The sequence below is a fragment of the Talpa occidentalis genome, unplaced genomic scaffold (genome assembly GCF_014898055.3).
Source record: "Talpa occidentalis isolate TD23 unplaced genomic scaffold, MPIMG_talOcc4v2.1 talOcc4.13, whole genome shotgun sequence".
In the NCBI taxonomy this organism is placed as follows: Eukaryota; Metazoa; Chordata; class Mammalia; order Eulipotyphla; family Talpidae; genus Talpa; species Talpa occidentalis.
Window position 1 is genome coordinate 16,430,539 of NW_023601322.1, and position 18,606 is coordinate 16,449,144.

General features: G+C 40.9%; 1 protein-coding gene across 2 annotated transcripts in view; it reads right to left on the reverse strand.

Annotated features, from left to right (window-relative positions):
* The window catches only part of DCC (DCC netrin 1 receptor), a 1,038,093-nt gene extending 1,023,834 nt beyond the window's left edge, over positions 1 to 14,259 (reverse strand). For both annotated transcript variants that reach the window (XM_054694039.1, XM_054694040.1), the window contains exon 1: positions 13,331 to 14,259. In XM_054694039.1, the coding sequence (XP_054550014.1) occupies positions 13,331 to 13,421 (91 nt within the window). In that variant the 5' untranslated portion in view covers positions 13,422 to 14,259. The remainder of the gene's footprint in view (positions 1 to 13,330) is intronic.
* Positions 14,260 to 18,606: the final 4,347 nt, after the last annotated feature.

Here is an 18,606-nt window from a genome sequence, read left to right on the forward strand (position 1 = left end):
TGAAATGCCATTTTTCAGTGATAAATGTAGTTATCACCTTTCTAGAAATAGGATTTTACTCTAGGGGGGAAAGAATCCTAGCAGCCTTACATAACCTTTCACAAAAGCCCTACTCATTTTCTACCAGACCCAAAAAGGGCCTCCAGTTCATAAGCTAAGTAGAAACTTCTCTCACTGGGAGGAACACTAGTGATTTTCATTCAGATTGATCCAATATGCACAGCTGAGCCCCCGCGTTCTCTTCTTGTAGAGTCTGACTCGGAGCAAGTCAGTGAAAGCACCTTTCTCTGCCAGGCTGTGCGGAATGAAAGCTTCAAAACCTGCACTGAGCTTTCTGTCTGCAAAGCTTTATTCTTCTTCAAAAACCTCAGCCCCATCCCTTCTCCACTGCCACAGAAGCCCAGGCAAATGAGCTCCTGGTCTTTTTCATACCCTGAAGACTGTTCCCAATCAAATGGCAAGTTTTGGTGCGGGATGCCCGCCAGGGCCTCACTTTGAGCATCGGCTTGCTGTTAGCATCAGACCCCAAAGGGAGAGCAGGGAGGGTGGAGAATGACCCATGGCCCCATGTTCCTTTCAAGTGCCTTTCTTTCTCCCTAGATCTTAGTTTTCTGAAGGAGGAAAGAAGGGGGAAGGAGGAGAAAATATAGGATGAAAACCAGCAGATGCTTTTCTAACATGTCTTCCTATCTTGAACACTGGTGAGAAAAGAAGTGGAGAGGCTGAGCGAACACCCAAAGAGCATATTCAGAGCATTTCCCAGAGCTTTCATTCTTAAGGAAAATGAAACGTGTTATGGCTTCCAAAACTGTACTAGCCACTAAACCACAAGACAGAAGACTCCACTGATGTTGGCCGGTTCCCACTGCAGGACCAGCTCCTGAAGCCAAAGGCCTCCAGAGAGGAAAACTCTAGAAAAGTCTAGTAAAGATGGAGCACTTTAACAACGACTAGATTCTTACAAAGAAACTGCGGCCAGGGTCACCTCCCTCAGTGTGTTTTCAGTCTTCTTGGTTAGTATTTCTGAATCACCTGGGGCTCCAATTCTAAGTCTAATGATAAGGGCTGAGATTCTGAGTGCTAAAAATCTCACTGGCCTGTGAACACACTTTGAATAGAAAGGCCCTAGGACCCAAGTTCTCAAACTTGAGAGGTTTAAGAAGAGCTTTTAAAAGAGGTTAAAAAAAACTTGGAGGTCCAAAAAATACTTGTGCTGACCTCATCTCAGATATTCTAAATTAATTGGTATGAGGCAGTACCCAGCTTGACACACAATCAAGGTAAGATCCCCTAGGCCAGAGAGAAGACCCTCAGGAAATGTTAGCTCCAACACTACACATGCTTCCAGATGCTTATGCTGAGTAGTTGCTGGAATCAATGAATCTGTAGGAAATGGATGTGTTTAACCAGAGAGAAGTTGATGGAGAGGTCAATTTGGATGAGCAATCCACAGGAGGAGTGTGATAGGTGCCAAGTTTGATCAGCACTGCACTGTGTCAGGTGAAACTTAGCCTAATCTATTGGCTTCTAAATCCAGCAAAGGTATGGGCCAGCATCACCAAACCACAGCCCACAAAACTAATCATGTGCTTGATTTCAGAAATGTTATTGGGGTCTGACAATCTTATGATATATCCAAGTCTTTAAGATCATCAACCACAATATATTTGAGAAGGCTTCTAGAATAGTCTACCTTTGCCTGTGAAAATTTTATTTGTAAAGACTATTCCAGTAGAAATGTAGCCCTATTAAGTTAATTCTACAAAGAACTAGCATTTATGGAACACTTACTAAGTGTCAGGCACTGGAACAGCTATTTTATATATCTAACTGTTGGAGTGAGTTCATCTTCAATCTAGACTTGGGAAAGAGATTGATTTTGTCTCCATTGTACAAATGGGGATGTTGAGGTTAAGATCCAGAACTTTTCCTTAGGAAAATCACTAGCTGTCCTGACCATGCAGCCAACTCCTTTGAAACTCACAAGAGTGGAGGAAAGTCTTCCAGCTCCATGACTTCTAAATGAGCTACAGCTTCCAGCTAAGAGAACATCTATATTTTTAAAAAGAGATCAGGCACACATTTCAGGGGATGCTACTGGAAAAGAAATTTCCCCACTGCCAATCAATCCTACTTCTCTAGAAAAGATACAGCACTGAATTCCCTCTGCTCCGTGATTGCTTTCCAATGGAGTATCTTTTTACACATATTTATTAATAATCGTTTGCATTTCTCTAGCTCTTTACACTTTTGAAAATCCCTTCCCCTTGTTTGTCCATTAGTTATGGACAAACCACCCTTTCAGGTATTTTCAGACACAGAGGATGGGTTCATAAATTCATATTCCATAGTTCATAAGAACACTGTGGTAAGAATTACCTAGGCAACTTGCTTAAGTTTTAAATGACTGTGCTGAAATTAGAAAGAATTTTTTTCAAGAACTCATTTCAATTCATTCAACCAATATTTATTGGGTACAAGCAGTTTGAGTAGTTACCTAGATCTCTAGGTAACTCTCTAGTAGTTCCCCTAGATCTCTCTCTTCAAGAGAGGAACTTAAGGTCTTTTCCTAACTTAGCTAAGCTATTATCCTGCTTCATTCTTCTGGCCTTGGATACACTGATCTTTGAATGTACTAATCCCTCCCACCCAGGGCCTTTGCACTTACTCCTCTTGAGTCGCCTTCTGTCCCCTGTGCCTCCCCACTTTTAAATTAACTCATTCCTCAGTCTGAACTGTGACTTTCTCAGGGAAAAAGTCTTCTTTGCTGTTTGTGTCACTCTCCTACAATACTTATTTTTTTTCTTTACTGCTTACCTTATTTGAAACTGTGGATTTATTAACATATTTATTTGATTGGCTTTTCCGTCCCATTAGACTCAAAGCTCCAACACCATCTTAGCCCACAGCCTGGCATACCCTCAATAAATAAAGGAAGAAAGGGTAACAGAGGGCTGGGGAATGTTGTCATAGCAACAGGCTGCCAGAACTGCCAGGACAACGCTGATATCTTCATTCTTACCATATTTACAGCATGGTTTAAACATGATTGACAACTCTTTGCACTGCCTTGCTTTTGTTGTTATTTTGTTTTGCTCCGATCAACCTAAGAATACAAGGATGAATGACTTGGCTCTGTCAGCCCATCTGGCTAATATTAATATATTTATGATCAAATGAATAAACACTGCAGTTGATATTTTTCAGAATCTGTCCACTTTGTGCTTCCTTTTTTAATAAGGACTTTGTTCTGCCTTGTATCCTATTTAGCAATGTCTGTGCCTATCACCTTCACTTGATGATAAATCCTTCCAGGGCAGAAACACATTTAAGCCTTTCATTTAATTCTTTGTAACTCATAGCAAACATTCTGCCACCATTATCTTGAATCAAATTCTTGATCTTATTTGATCCTGATAATAGCACAATGATTTTGTTAAATATTGATGAAAGTCTTACCTGAAAAAATGAGAACACAAATTATAAAGGTGACAAAATGTGTGGCCATGAATAAGGGAAAATGATGGACAATGCTCCATCTAGACTTTCTAATATATGACTTGGGAGAACTGACTTAGGAGGGCTTATTACTTTTGGGGCCCTTGATTATGAGAAAGATTTCAAGAAAGTAGAGGGAGTTGAGGTAAGAAAAACAAACATTATTAAGCTTCTGGAGGGTGGGAGGAGAGATTAAATGAAGTAAACACTTATAGTCTGGTTAAGTAAAGACTATGGGGAGGAGGCAAGCATGAATTATGGCTAGAATTATCTAAAACACTTTGGCACTGAAGAGGCAAGGTGTCATTGCAAAGGGAAAGCAGGAATCAGGAGTAGATGACAGGAGTGATGGGGAGAACATTTACAGCAGGACTGTCTGAGATGAAGTGCAAAATAAATTTTTAACAGCCAGAACTGATATGCTACTGAAAAGTTTCCCAAGGGAAACAGTGAACAAACTCTCTCTGGAGATGTTTCAAACCACAGGGGAAAAAAATAAAAAAATAATAATAATAATAAAAAAAACAGAAATTGTCCTGCAGGGAACAGTTCTGCCAAGACATTAGACATGAAAAGGAAAGCTTTGCAGATTTTCTAATTCATATTCTTCTGGGTTCTCATGAGGCTGAGAAAAGATGTGGGAACAATGGAATAAGGACTCAGGCGCAGGGGGTTTTGCTTGGATGCTTCAGCCTTGGCTCATATGTCCAATGACTCAGCACACAGTCAGGACACTAGGGAAGCCCCTGACAGTGCTAGAGCTTTATTTCATCCAGGGCCCTTAACTACTCTGTCCCATGAGAACAGGTGAAACAATCAGGAACACAAACGAAAACCTCGAGGTGAGAGCACACCTATGAACAAGCATGGGGTTTGTCTGAATCCCACCATCAGATGTGTTATGGCACAATACTGTCATCCTGGGCCTGTGCATTTTAGTATATTGGAAACATACCCCAATTCAAATGGTTAGATTCAGATTTTTAACTCAGACTTCTTATTTATCATTATAACTCTGTCACTTGGCCATATTTATAATGCTTGGGGATTTATAATGTTCCTCAAATTTAGCCTGGTGCCCCAGCCTCCTGCTTCCCTGCAGTTGACATTCTCCATGGAAGTAAGAAGCCAGGTAAGGCAGGGTACTGAAAAGGCAACTGTTGCTCTAGGTAAATGATCATCTTACAGTGGCTAAGGATTTCTTTACTGCTCAAATTAAGGGTATGTTCTGGAAGGGTATTTAGGAAACTTCTGGGCTAAAATGAACAGGATACATTAATATGCAACAACTTTTTAAAGTTAGACAGCTGATAAGATCTACGGATAAAAGAAAAAGCTGCTTAGTAGTAAAAACAATATAACTTCTGTTAATTTTAATGTATTACAGCAAATGGCTGCTGAGTTGGAGAAACAGAACCATGGAAATATCTTGCTGAAATCACCAATTGCCAAGAAATGGGGAGACAATGCTCAATCTTATTAGCAATCAGGGAAATGCAAATTTAAACCACAGAGAGATGCTAATTTATATCCACCAGATGAGGGCAAATTAAACATATGACAATACCAGTATTGGTGGAGATTAGAGCAAAGGGGATTTAAATATGTTCCTGGTAGGGAGTTTCAAGAAGGGAGTTTATCACTCACTCCTAAAAGTACAGGTTCTTTCAATGACTCAGCCATTCTAGCGGCTAGATAAGCATCCTAGAGATAATGGCTAATTTGTTGAGGGGGTATGCACAAGCACAAGAATGTTCACAGAGGCATTACTAGCAATAACTGTTTCCAAGAGCCCATTGATGGTAGGTGGTATAAAGTATACTTAACTAATATTATGGAATATTACACAACAGGAAAGTGATTTAAATAGAAAATATGCAACCTCATAGATGAATCTCAAATATTTAATGTTTAGAAAAAATGCAAATCACAGACTACACTATATTTGTTTAATAATGGTAAAGAAAAGACAAGCAAACTATTAAAGATGCACGCATATGTGGGGCAAGGATGTGCAAAGAAAGGACAAATTAACACAAAATTCAGAAAATTGATAGTGAAAACAGATTGTTTCACTATAAATATTGCTGCGATCATCAATGTTATTTTACCGATACAATAATATTAATTATAAATTACAACAAATTAATAAAATATTAAGTATAACAAACACTATATTTTAAACACAGCTCGTGATTTAAATAAAGCATCTAATGTTGAAATTAGTAACATAACTAGAAGTCATTCACTCCACATCTTCATTTTACAAAGAAAAAATAATTACAAAAAGAAAAATGGAGGGCCTCCCTGGTGGTGCAAAGGGTTAATCACAGCACTATGAAGCAATCCGCAGCCTCTGCAGCATGAGTTCGATCCCCGGCCTGCCAGGGAGCTACCCACATGGTGCAGCAGACCTCTCCTGACTCACCTGCTGCTCCCCTCAGCAGTGTATTTCAGTCAGTCTGCCTGTTCTGTTCTTCACTCTGTCTCTGGTGAATCCTCTCACCGCCCCCCAACCCTGGCCTGTACCCCAGCTCTTACATGCATAGATAAATAAATCTTTAAAAAAAAAAGAATAATGGAATCAAGTGAAATGTCAGATTTCAGAAATGATATAAACTCATTATTTAAACCCAATCAGTTTTTTTTTTTTTTTTTCCTTCTGGAAGGACTCAGGTCCCAATTTAATTTATTCCCTTTTACTTCAAACAATCTCAGCAAAACTGAACTTCCTATTTTTTTAGCAAATCAAAAGTAGGAAAGAGAAGAAGTGCTTTGAAGAAGTCTTACCACAGGGAAAAGTTACAGGGAAAAGTTACAACTAGACATAGGGGAGGTGATCAAATGCATTTTATAAGTCAGAAATAAAATTTCTGAGAAAACAAAAGAGGCAGCCCATGGTCATTTAATGGTGAAATAAATAGTTCTGTATTTACTTGGTAAACAATGTTTATATTAGCCATTTAACACCTTATTCTCTTGTAGAAATATAAAAAGCAAATTTAAGAACTTTTTTTTTAATTTTATTTTACTTTATATATTTTTTACATTATTCTTTCTTTTTTCACAATGCATGCTTTCTCCTCTCTTAGTGGTCCCCACTAAATTTCCACCAATTCACCTGTGCACCATCACCATAGAACCTTGTGTAAAAACACATACCATGCCCTATTTTAATCCCTCTCCTTCCCCTCCCCTGCAGAGTACCTCTTAGTAATAGTTGCCTGTTAATTTGTTTTTTAATTAATTATAATTATTTTCCTGATCCCTTATTTGGTTCCCCTACATTCCTCCCAGTAGTGAAATTTTGCAATATTTTTCTTTTTCCTTCTGACTTATTTCCCTGAGCATAATCCCTTCCAGCTCCATCTATGTTGCTGTGAATAGCATGAGTTTATCTTTTTTGATTGCTGAATCAAAAAGCTGACCAGTCATCTATTTTTGGGCATTTGGGTTGTTTCCATGTCTTATCCATTGTAAACAGTGCTGCAATAAACATAGGGGTGGTGGTATCCTTTTGAATTAATGTTTTTGTGTCCTTTGGGTAGATTCCTAGGAGTAGAATTGCTGAGTCACACAGCTTCCCATAGTGGTTGGACCAGTTTGCAGTCCTACCAGCAGTGTAGGGAGTTTAAGAACATTTTAGATGCCAAAAAAATATTGTATCTATAAGCCCCCTTATAAGGTTACCATACACTGAGTTGGTATTTTCATTAGGTGGCATAATAAAGATTCTGTTAAATCACTGGAATATTTTTGTCCTAGACACTCTTAAATGTAGCTGATAGTAAGAATAAATCTTTAAAGGATGTAGGCAAAAAAAAAAAAAAAAAAGAAAAAAAAAAGGAATAATTCCCAAATTGCAATAAAGACCCTGTAAATTTTCATGATAACAACCATAAAAGGTGGGGAGGCCTTAGAAACTGAAATGACTGAGTAAGCCAGAAGTCACAGAATTTGATGATATTCTTCATGAAGTAAGAAGTAATCACTAGTATCACTGACTTTAGCAGAGATGAGGAACATTCCCACCCAAGTCATGATAAAATAATAGATTTTAAAAATATGATCAATAAATAAAGAATGATGTGTGTGTTTCCCAGTTGAACTTTCCCCCAGGAAATGAAATTTATGAATAATATGGTTGTTTGGAAATATCTGTAGGAAAGCAATATGTGCTAGTATCACCACTGGTAAATTAGCATCAATAGTAAGAAAGAAAGAATATTCAATCATGCACTTTATTATGTATTCCTAAACCACACCAATGGACAGAATGCAGGCATTTGTAAACCACCAAAGAAAACACATTTAGTAAAAGGGACCTGTTTTATTTTTAACCCCAGGCTACAATTTGTCAAAGAACTTTAGAGCACTATAGCAATCTTGATCATCAATCAGCCAACCTATATTTCTCTAAGTACTGTGTTAAGCCTGAGAAATGTAAGATAAGAAAACAACACTCTGGTGTAGGAGAAAGCAAAAGTGTGGTACCAAATTGTGCTGTAATTTACCTGAGTGCTGCAATTATAAAGGTGTAAAATAATTTGCATTTTATTTTGCTATTACCCACTCGGCATATGTAACATGTAATTTTATCTAGCACAACCCCCCCACTTTAGTCTACAAAGAAAAAAATCAGGATTGTACATCCTTTTCTTATTGACAAACTTAACATTTGCTTTATTTGAGATCTTACCTCCAAAGAAAATGTCTTAAATGTTTTGGGTCAGTGCCATGCAGCTGACATTAGAGTACCATGAAGAAATGTTTGATATCATGAAAAGTAGTAACTGAAAAACAATTAAATTTCCATTGTTCCAACTCAGTAACACCCTTCTGAAAAACAGCACACCCAGCTTGGCATGGTCTACTTTCCTCTAGCTTAGAGCCCACTCCTCTCTGAGTTCTAGAATTCCAATAGTACTACCTAGGAGGCCCCTAGAGTCTCTGATGGTAAGAGTCCTACGTAGCTTGCTTTAGAGTATAGCTTTAGAGTATAGCTTTAACTTGCCGCTAAAAGAAACACTCATGAAAATTAAAATTTTGTTTTTAAGGCAAATCCTTGTGACCTTGCAAAGTCTAATCCAGCAAGTTAGACACACTGCCTGGGGATCAGTCTCGGATTCACAGTGAGAAAGCCTTTCCTGGATTTGTCTCCAGGGAGGCAGCATTGATGCTATGCAGTTTACAGACAAGAGCTGTGAATTCTGTAGAGACAGGTTAGAGAGAAGCAGGCAGCCCAAGAGCAGGCTGCAGAACCATTCATCGGGCATCGAGTTGATATTTAATTCAGTGTGTTTCAATCATGAGTTAGTGAGATCTCAGGCTACAATTCATTAAGGTACAACTGTTGTGACAATTCATGAAACTCTTCAATCCTCCTCTGGAACATCATCATGAAGTGACAGGGTAGGAGTGGGGGAGGGGGGGAGGTGGTTCCACTTTGACATTTTATGAATTGTAAATGTGCCTAGTATTTATCACTCCACTTTAGGGATTACAGTATGTTTCCTGAATCCAGTGACTTTTTAATCTTTAGTTAATTAATCAAGTAATCCTCAGTGGATTTATGTCATTATTCTTCTTACTCAGGCAAAACTAAGGCTTCTTGAAATTTATGAATAGAGTTCATCTAAGAGATTATCATTTGAGGCGTATTAATCCATCAAAATTTTATCATAAGCTGGTAGTCATGTAACAAATATCAAAGCAGGGCAATGTATTTCTGACTTGGTGCGAGATTCTAAGAACAAGACAGGCCAGAAGAACAGAAAGTGGAGAGATCTCTATCCAGGCATGAAGGGCTTACTCACTGGAGAAATCACAATGTTTTCCAGGAGAGTCTGCATGTAATTAGCACTATTCCAGTTCACCCCAATGTCATATATTTGGGGACATGGCACAGAGGGTGGAAAGCCTCTCTTCTTTGTGCTGATATGACTCTGCCTTAATTTAAGAAAATGCTCCAAAACTGTTGCATTCTTTTCTAATAGAGCTGTCCTGCCAGGTAGGTGCCTGAGGAAGAAGTCTCACGTGGAAAGTTAAGCATGGCAAATTCTCCAAGAAATAATAAGATTTGCTTTAAAATGTAATCTGAGAACACAGTGTTATACAGGAAAAAAAAATTCTCTCTAGAAACATCAGCCCTGACTGTAAACATGTGATACCATGTAAGATAAAAAGTATTTCAGTGGGGAAACCAAGATTTAAATCAGGGCTTGTTTCCAAAGAAGAGCCACAGGACTAGATGATTCCACAGCGGGCAGCAGAAAACAGAAACAAATCACACAAATTTGAAGAAACTCAGTCTACTGGCTGTGTGGAAGCAGCTCAGTCAGGAAGAGCCATTTCCCATTATAAAATATGCTTTTGAGGATAACTGGGGTTCTGGGATTCCCTTCAAAGATGCAGCGCCATCCCTGCCATTCCTTTGCTCTCCAGAAGCAAAATAACCATATCCTTTTTCTCAAGTCACTCCCCCAATTTTTCTTTCAGTCTCCCATTGGCTGGGAAAGCCATACCACAACCAGCAAATACTCCCTACAGCAGGAGAAACTTCAGCAGGGATTCATTCAGGAGTTTAGAGGGGATTAAAACCTTTCCTCTTCAATGAAAACAATAAGGAAGTTTGCTGAGAGGTTAACTTGCCAGAGGAAAAAAAAAAAAATAAGTCATACACAGTGAGAAGTTATAAATCTCTCCCCAGAATAAATGCCTATCAGCAGCTCAAGCCAGTCCAGCTTTTAAGAGCATTAAAGCAAATGCACTAAGCCTAATATATTCACATATAACACACATGTGGTTGTTTCACATGCGCCATAACTCAGAGGGCAACTGCTGCTCTGAGGAAATGGATGCTGTGACGGGTCACAGGTGATTTATGCTGCAGCACTCACAAAGGAGTGGACAGCAGGCTGCCCAGATGACCTCAGTCCTGCCATGCTCCACTCAACTGCAAACCCAGATAAGGGTATGGGACGGACTTTGCTTGGGGAGAGATGAGAAGTAGGTGGCTAGGGAAGGCAGCAAGCCTCATTTCACTCAACTGCATAAACTCGCATAGATATTTTTTTCAATAGAATGTAACCCATACATATTACATGGAGAGCTAATTAGTTAACAAGTATGTCTGCTATTTTATTCACTACCATCTAATATATTCATCTCATCTGAGAGTGCCTTTGCTTGTGGCTCAAGTAGGTGTAAGACAGCGTCTTACAGAAGTCAACTAAAAGGTTCCTATCTTCCTCCTCCAGCATTAAGTCCTCATCCTCTGCTGATAATACTGTTCAGGGATGCCTTTTGTCATGTCATACCATTTCATAAATATCTGCAGCAGCTTCAGGCTTTATCTAAAAAGTGGGAAAATATCCAGTGCTATTGTGCTAGTCTCCATAATCCTTTGTTACCAATCAACAGTCTTTAAAACATCCTGCTGAATGGGAATTTCGCTGCCAGTAAGCTAGATAGACACTTGGCCTTATTAAGGGCACCTCCTACTGGTCCTTTCACAGAGTGAACTGTTTTAGCAATTCCCTGCCATGGTCTGAAGAGGGGAAATTACTACAGGGGAAAAAAGAGGAAACAGATTAGTAAGACCACAGTCATTTGAATTAATTTGGATCTTAAAAGTGCACCATCCATTCTCTCGGACCTGTGCAAATGATATCACATTTGCAAGTAACACACATGCATCTAGAAGTATAGAAAATCTTAAAAAATTTAGATCCACAAGTCTGTGCAAAGGCATGTGCCTTCTATATGTACACTTTTGTTTACCTTTTCAAACACAGACTTATCCGATGAGGTGAAACGTTTTAAAATATATACTTCTAGCTCTCTAGACGAGAAACTTAAACAAGGGGTATATTTAATGCATTTAGACATTAGTAAAACATATAAATCCATCTCCATTTATCTACCCCTTCCTTCCTCCCCAGTCACTTTAAATTATTTTTGTGTAACTGACAAAACATGATTGTTCATTTTTGGCACACCTGCCTTAAAGCAATATTTTCAGCCAATGCATTTCAGGCTGGGACCTGCAGACTTTCTCCCATTGAAGGGTGTCCCCTCTGAACTTCCCTTCTCCCCTCCTTGGCGGTCTCCCAAACTGCCAAAGAGCACAAGTCAATCTTCAATGCAGAAGGAGGGGTCCTTCTCTCTGCAGTGCCTAGCATCTGCAGGTCTAGAGGAGAGAATTCAGAAAAGACACCTATTCATTACTGCAGGAGATGCCCCCCCCCACCCCGCCCACCTTCCAGGGGAGTAATTGCCGAGGACAAAGCTCCGGGAGAGGGGAGTCAAGGGAGGAGGAAATGGCCTGAGAGGGAGGGAGGGACGGGGGCTGCAGGGCGCGTGGATTCGGTTACGTGCGCGCGCAAACGCGCGCGTGCATTAACGCACACGCACACACAGATACACATCTCTGGCTTGCTAGCTCGCTGCCTCTGTCTGGCCAAAGGATGGTGTGGAGTCAGGTCCGAGTGGATGCTCAGATTCCTGCTTGCCTGTGGCCGCATCAGGATTTGGGGAGCCTCCAGCTGGCTGCAAGATTTGACTCTCCACAACCCTAGGGACTGGGAGAGGTGCATTCTGCGTTGGCAACCCTCGGTCAGGAGGCACTTTGCAGGAGTAAGAAAGCCCCAGCTTTAGGCTCCCAGTAGGTTGGGGTTGGGCCATCATTTACATTCCATTCCTTGTTAATTTCCCGGGTGTCGGTTGGGACGCTACTACCCAAAGCCTCCTCTCTGCCAGCGGCTCTTTTCTTTTGAATTTGAAAAAAGATCGTTTCTGACGGGATTTCAATGCTCAGCCTGCTGCTCTGCCCTCCGTCCCAGGCAAACCCACTCGCTGTACCCAAGTGCCCTTCCACTCTTGTAGGTAAGCCTGCCCAAGTGGACATTATAACGAGTCATTTTTTTTTTTTTTATTTCGGCTATGGAAGCCCCCAGCTCCGTATTCCAAAACTGCAGCAGTTCTAAGCATCCCCCAGATCCCTCTTCTGCCTGCTATAATCCAATCCAATTCCCAAGCACTTTTACTGGTTTTAATTAGAAAACTGCGCGTTCCAAGTGCCAGGTCCAGTGGGCCAGTCCCACGGAATATCAAGCATTGGAGTTTGAAAGTGTCCTGGAGGTATCTGGAGACGCGGCTTGCCAACTGCGCTCACCGATAACAAAATAAAATAAAATAAAACACGTCTCCTTCCTCCTGGCAACTCTGTGCCTCATTAGGCACCACCATCCACTCCTCCAAAGTACCCAAACGCATAGGCTGCCCCTGTCTCCATTCTAGATCAGCAAGTCTACAAACCCCAACCTCAGGCACATATAGCCACATACAACGACTCAGCCCCGCCGTGCACATTCATCAGACGCCCCTCAAAGTCCCTTCGATGCCCTCCTCCGCTTGGCCCTGCTGCCCCAATTCTGTCCTTTTTTAGGTTTCTGAACATTTAAGGATCAAATCCAGTTCCTCCCCACGACATCCCCATCATTTGCCTCCCCCCTGCCCTGCTGCTCCGCCAGCTCTCAGAACCAACCCAAGTATTTGCAAAAGCAAAGCTCCGAGAAGCATCAGATGCAAAGAGAGAAGCGGCGCCGCTCTCCTCAGCACCAGCATCCTAAGACCTTCCACCCCCAGGGAAAAAAAAAAAAAAAAAAAAAGTCTCCCCCGTCTCTTATCACCGGTGGGGAAATTGAGGGGAGGCGGGTAATATCTTGCTATGCCTCGTTTTTCCCCATTTCCACTACTTGCCAAATGAAACGAGAAGGCTAAGGAGGTGGGGGGGCAGCTATGTGAGGAGAAGAAAGGAGGAATCTCTTACCCGAGACTTGAAGATGTGCGCTGAGCAGGGTAGCTCCGAAGAGTACAAAAGCCAGCTTGGGTACCCAAACACATCCAAGACTATTCTCCATATTTCAGCCAACACCTTCGGGGCCGGGGGTCGTGGGCAGCGGCGGCGCTCACACACATGCACACACACGCGTGCACACATGCACACACACGCGTGCACACATGCACACACACGCGCTGAGCCCCTTCAGCTTCCTCCTCCTCGGCCCCTTCCTCCACCTCTTTATCCACCTCCCCTGCGCCTCCGAAGCCTCCGAAGCCTTTTTCTTCGTCCAGAATCAGCAGCAAAAGGAGGCAGGAAAAAGTTCCATTAGGTCCAAGAGAGCCCGAGTCCGGGTAAAATCTTGGGAAACTAACTCAAGGAACCAGAGGGAGCAAAACGAGGGAGGGCAGCTGTCCACGGGGCTGGCGAACCATCAATAAACAGAATATCCAGGAGGGACCAAGAGAAGGTGGAAAGCAATCCTGCGTCTGGGCTGTGCATTAAAAGGTGGAGGTTGGCTCCATGTCCTCGGCTGGGTAAAGTTGCAGAGAAAAAATCCGCGCGCGAGCTGGAGATGCTGTTGGTGTTTGCTCGGGGAGCGAGCGGTCGGAGGGAGGCTCGCGCGGAGGCGGGAGGGGTTTGCGGGGTGGAGCGCGCTCACTTGTTACTGGGGTGTCCGCCAGCGGCGTGTGAGCAGGGAGTTGGAGCCTTACTATCCATTGATCCGGAGAAGTGGATGGGCTGGAAGGGAAAATGTGGAGACCGGAGGGAAACGAACTGGATCAGGCAAAGATTCCACGCGAAGGGGGGCGGGCGCAGGGGGTGCAGAGAGATGCCGGCGAAGGGAAAAAAGAGCGGTCGGAGGAGGCTTCCAGCAGCTGCATTCGCCTGGTCTACATATCAATGAGCAGGGATGCCCTCTGTGGGCAAAGCGTGGGAAGTCACTTTTGTCAATGGAGCCTGTGAATTTCGTGTGCGTCAGGGGGGTTTGCAGCGATCTCTTTTGACACTCCGATTATTTTTATTTGGCTGTAAAACCTAGATGGGTGTTCACACTGGGTCAGGTGGTCGTAGATTCTTTTTTTTTCTTCCTTCTCTGCCCTTAGTGTTATTTAAAATGCAATTCTTCGTCTAGAAAGCATCACCTAATCGAACTCCCTTCTAGGACAGGTGAGAAACTGAGGTGCAGAAACACACAGTGCACACATGTCAGACCGCTATTTTCTGGCATAACAGACTTAACAACTAGGTTTCCCTTTTTTTCAGGACATTTTCATTTCATGTATGTTCTTTCATCTCCAGATAAGATGCAATTTTTTTTCCCCAACATTTGTAAAAGTATTTATCACGGTGCAGGTGCACTATTGGTTCCCAGGAAATACAGATATGAAGTTTAATGAGACTCGGCCTCTATCCCCAAGAGGTCTCTGATCTATTGGGAGAGAAGTTCAAATGAACAATCAAAAAATACCACCATAACTATGGTAAGTAAGTATGATTGATGTAATGAGGAGATGCTGTGGGAGAATAAGACAATTCTTCAGTGCCTGGGACATGAAATCAAGCAGATACAGACACACACACGGCAGGAAACTTAGGAAGGGTGAAATGAAGCCTTTTCAGAAAACCTCCTTTGCAGTTCGTGAAGCTCCTCTGAGAGCAGAGGTTGTCTGTCATTCATCTCTGCACTCTTCACAGATCACGCGGAGCACTTGCAATATTGCACGTGCCAATACATTTTTGCTGAATAAGTGAACTTGCAAACAAATGAATTTGGCCAGGAAGGATGATGAATAGAAATGCCATTCTGGTAAAAGTTCTGCTTTTTAAGGAACTGTTCAACTGCAGCTACATTCCTCAATGTACTGCACTGTCTATTCTATTCATTCTTTCCCTCTGTGCCCCATACTTTCTTGACACTCTCTCAAACTCTTAAGATTCCTCCTGGAGAAAATGTGACTATTTCAAAAGAAGGGGGGGGTAGGGCAGAGAAGGAAGCATGACACATACAGGATAAAATCATCATCAGTAAAAATCCCATGGACAACAGTGCTTCCAGAACCTCAACCATGCCTATCCTTTCCTGTCTTAAAGAAGTTAAAATAAGAAGTATCTGTGATCTACAAGGGTAGCTCAGATGGGTGGTTTCTTTAAAATGGAGTGACATGATGGTGGAGGACTATGGTGACTAAACCTTGGGGGTGGGCGATGTGGGGATCCTGTACTATCAAAACACTATCAAGGATGTAAAATAATGGCATTTTAATAACAAAAAGTAAATAAATTAGGAAAATATAAAGAATGCAAATGTAAAAAATAAACACAAAAAAAACATTTAGGAAAATAGAAGCAACAAAAATTTTAAAATAAAATAAAGTGGGATGAAACTCTGATGAACCCCAACTTTCTCAAAACACGCAAAACTTCTACTAGCTAAGGATGTGGTCTCTGGACAGGCAGGCTCAGGATCTAGAGCTCGTAGAAAGATGGAGGCAGCTCACAGAGAAAACTATTGTATTTTTAGAAGGAGAAGGAAATAAGGTAGTGAAAGATGACGTCTCAGAATAATCGGACTCCAATGGGACTACTAACCTGGCAAAGTGCTTGAGTGCTTGTGGATATGTAAAGTTCTGGAGGTTGAAATGTAATCAGGTTGATAGGGAGGATAATTTCTATAGGGGCAGTGTAGGAGGAAAATTCCCAATAATGAGTGAGTTCTAGAGGGTTTATGCTTTTAAAAATAGCCAACATTTCTTGTTTCAAATATTTTCTAAAGTGTAAAAATTACTTGCAAAAAATATAACTGAATCACTTTTTAAAAAACCTTTAAAGAAGAGACATTTATTAGTGAAAATAGGCAAGTTTCCTTGAATTACAGTAAAAATGGAAAGGCTAAAGTTATTTCTAACTATAGGCAAGTCAGCTAGAAATCAATTCCAGGCAGGAGATGAAAATCAATGATTGAATACAAGATTTATAAATACTTAGGAAGGGATGTGAGATTACCAGGAGCCAGCATGGGTTCACTTAGAGTAAATTATCACAGATTGAAGTAGCTAGATAATATCATAGATGAATCACATCTGGATTTCAGTGAGGCATTTTAGGAGGCACTAGTGATCTTGCTAAATTAAAATAGGATCTGAAAAATACAGTGGGTTAGTAACTCCTAGAGTATTGTATTAATTGGACAATGGCAATCAATGCCACTTCGAGGACAGTCCCCGCATGATTTGCCAAACAGCTCTGCTCCCAATTTTCCCAAAGCAAAGGCTTTTAATTGATATTTATGAGAAAGATATTAACATGCTTAACAATTTAGTTGGTGACATAAAACTAGAATAAATTGCTAGTATATGTGTAGAATAGTTTAAAATTCAAAAAGATTTCATCAGAATGGAATACTGAAATGAATATAGAAGTTTTAAGTGAAAAATAATACTTCTATAGGATTGTATTTAGTAACTCACCCCCACACAAAAAAATCTGTAAATATAGCATAAATGGAAAGAAGAAATTTGACTTCAATTGAGTGTGGGGGGAAAATTAGTACTTTAATTAACTTTCACCTTTAGAAGAGAAAATCGTGTGATACACTACTTAAAATTCCATTGTCAAGTTTTATCACATTAGACATGAGGGTGTATCCACACTAGAATGGTAAATATTTCTCTGCACTCAACAGTATAGTCTGAGATTCACTGTTGAGAGAAAGGTCTAGTTCCCAAAGTGTATGTGCTCCCCCTAAATTTTTTGAATTACCTTTTCTTCCTGTACCACTCATAAATATGGTTACCTCCTATTGAGTTTAGAATTAAAATTAGCATAAGTCCTAGTAAATACACATAACATCTACATTTAATATTATATTACTATTACTTATTAATTTTGTGCTAATATTATATAATAAATAAAATTCAATACATAGGTGATGACTTAGAAACACAAGTAGGCTCTATGAGAAAGAAAGTCTGAATAGGGAAAGCTAAGAAAAGGACTTGATAGTTCATGTGAGGGGGACAAGAAGAGCCATGCCTCTTCTCACACTCTGGGAATAGACTAGATTCCATGTGGAATGGAAGGAGAACATACAACCACTATTTATATGCCTATAATGTGGCAGGCTTTACGCCAGGCACTTTAAGTATATTATCTCGTTTAATACTCCTAACTACCTCGTAAAGTAATGTTCTTCCCATTCACAGATGAGGAGCTTGAAACAGAGTTAAAATTACCAGCTCAACTTCACTTAATTGAAAAAAGTAGAGGAGTTCTGACTTGAGTAACCCCTTCTCCAGGAGTGCCCAGGCTCCCTGCTCTGTGCTGCTCCAGCTTTCAATATGGAGTGAAGGCTCCACACAAGCAGCTCTTCAAAGCCACCATCCCTTGTCTGTGATGTGATGGGCAATGGCCTTAGTCTGGGCTGTATAATTAGTTATCTCACATACTTTTGTTAAATCTGAACTAACGAACTCAAGAGTGCCCAGAATGGGTTCTGGTAATGGTGTAATAATATAAGAAATGACGAGGACTGACCCTGGGCTTTGGAAGATGTTGGCTCTACTGAAAACTACTAGAAATATTTCTGATGTCTGAGCATTAGAAACCTGAATAACACTCTTCCATTCTTTAAGCCCGTGGTCCTCAGCCTCCAGATGGCTGCCCGCAGGGAGAGCAGCGCTGACTCCATCTCAACAGACATCTTCTACACATTATCTTCAGGAACAAGGGGAGTTTTTTCTATAATAACCCATGGCAATGAGGGAAAGAGCCTTATTGATTTCCAAAATGGGAAAAGCACTTTCCTTCTATCTCAGAAAATAGCAAAAGCAAGTTCTTTTGCAAGTAGAGGAGTATCATTTTTGCAGCTGAATACTCTTGAAAATTGGTACTTTGGTACAACTCTATTCCCTAGTACTGAGGGAATTCGCCTACTGAGGCTGGCAAAACTGCTACAGAAATAGCCCTATTTGTTGCAACACTGGTGAATCACTGAGGTTTAATTGAATAATTTCTAGTTCCACCATGTGAAGCATTGCAGAAGGCCCAACTACTGGCTGTAATACATGAGAAAATGTGTTATGTGTTGTCATGTGTAATGTGGACTCACTCAAGTCCACAGCACAGACGGCTCTTAATGAAAAGGAAACAGACAAGTTCCTTCTTTGAGGGTTTGATGGTGAAGGAGGTGACGAAAACCTGAAATGCCTAGAAAGGGAGGTCGAGTTCTGTTTTGGCCAGGAAAGGTAATGGGAAGACAACAG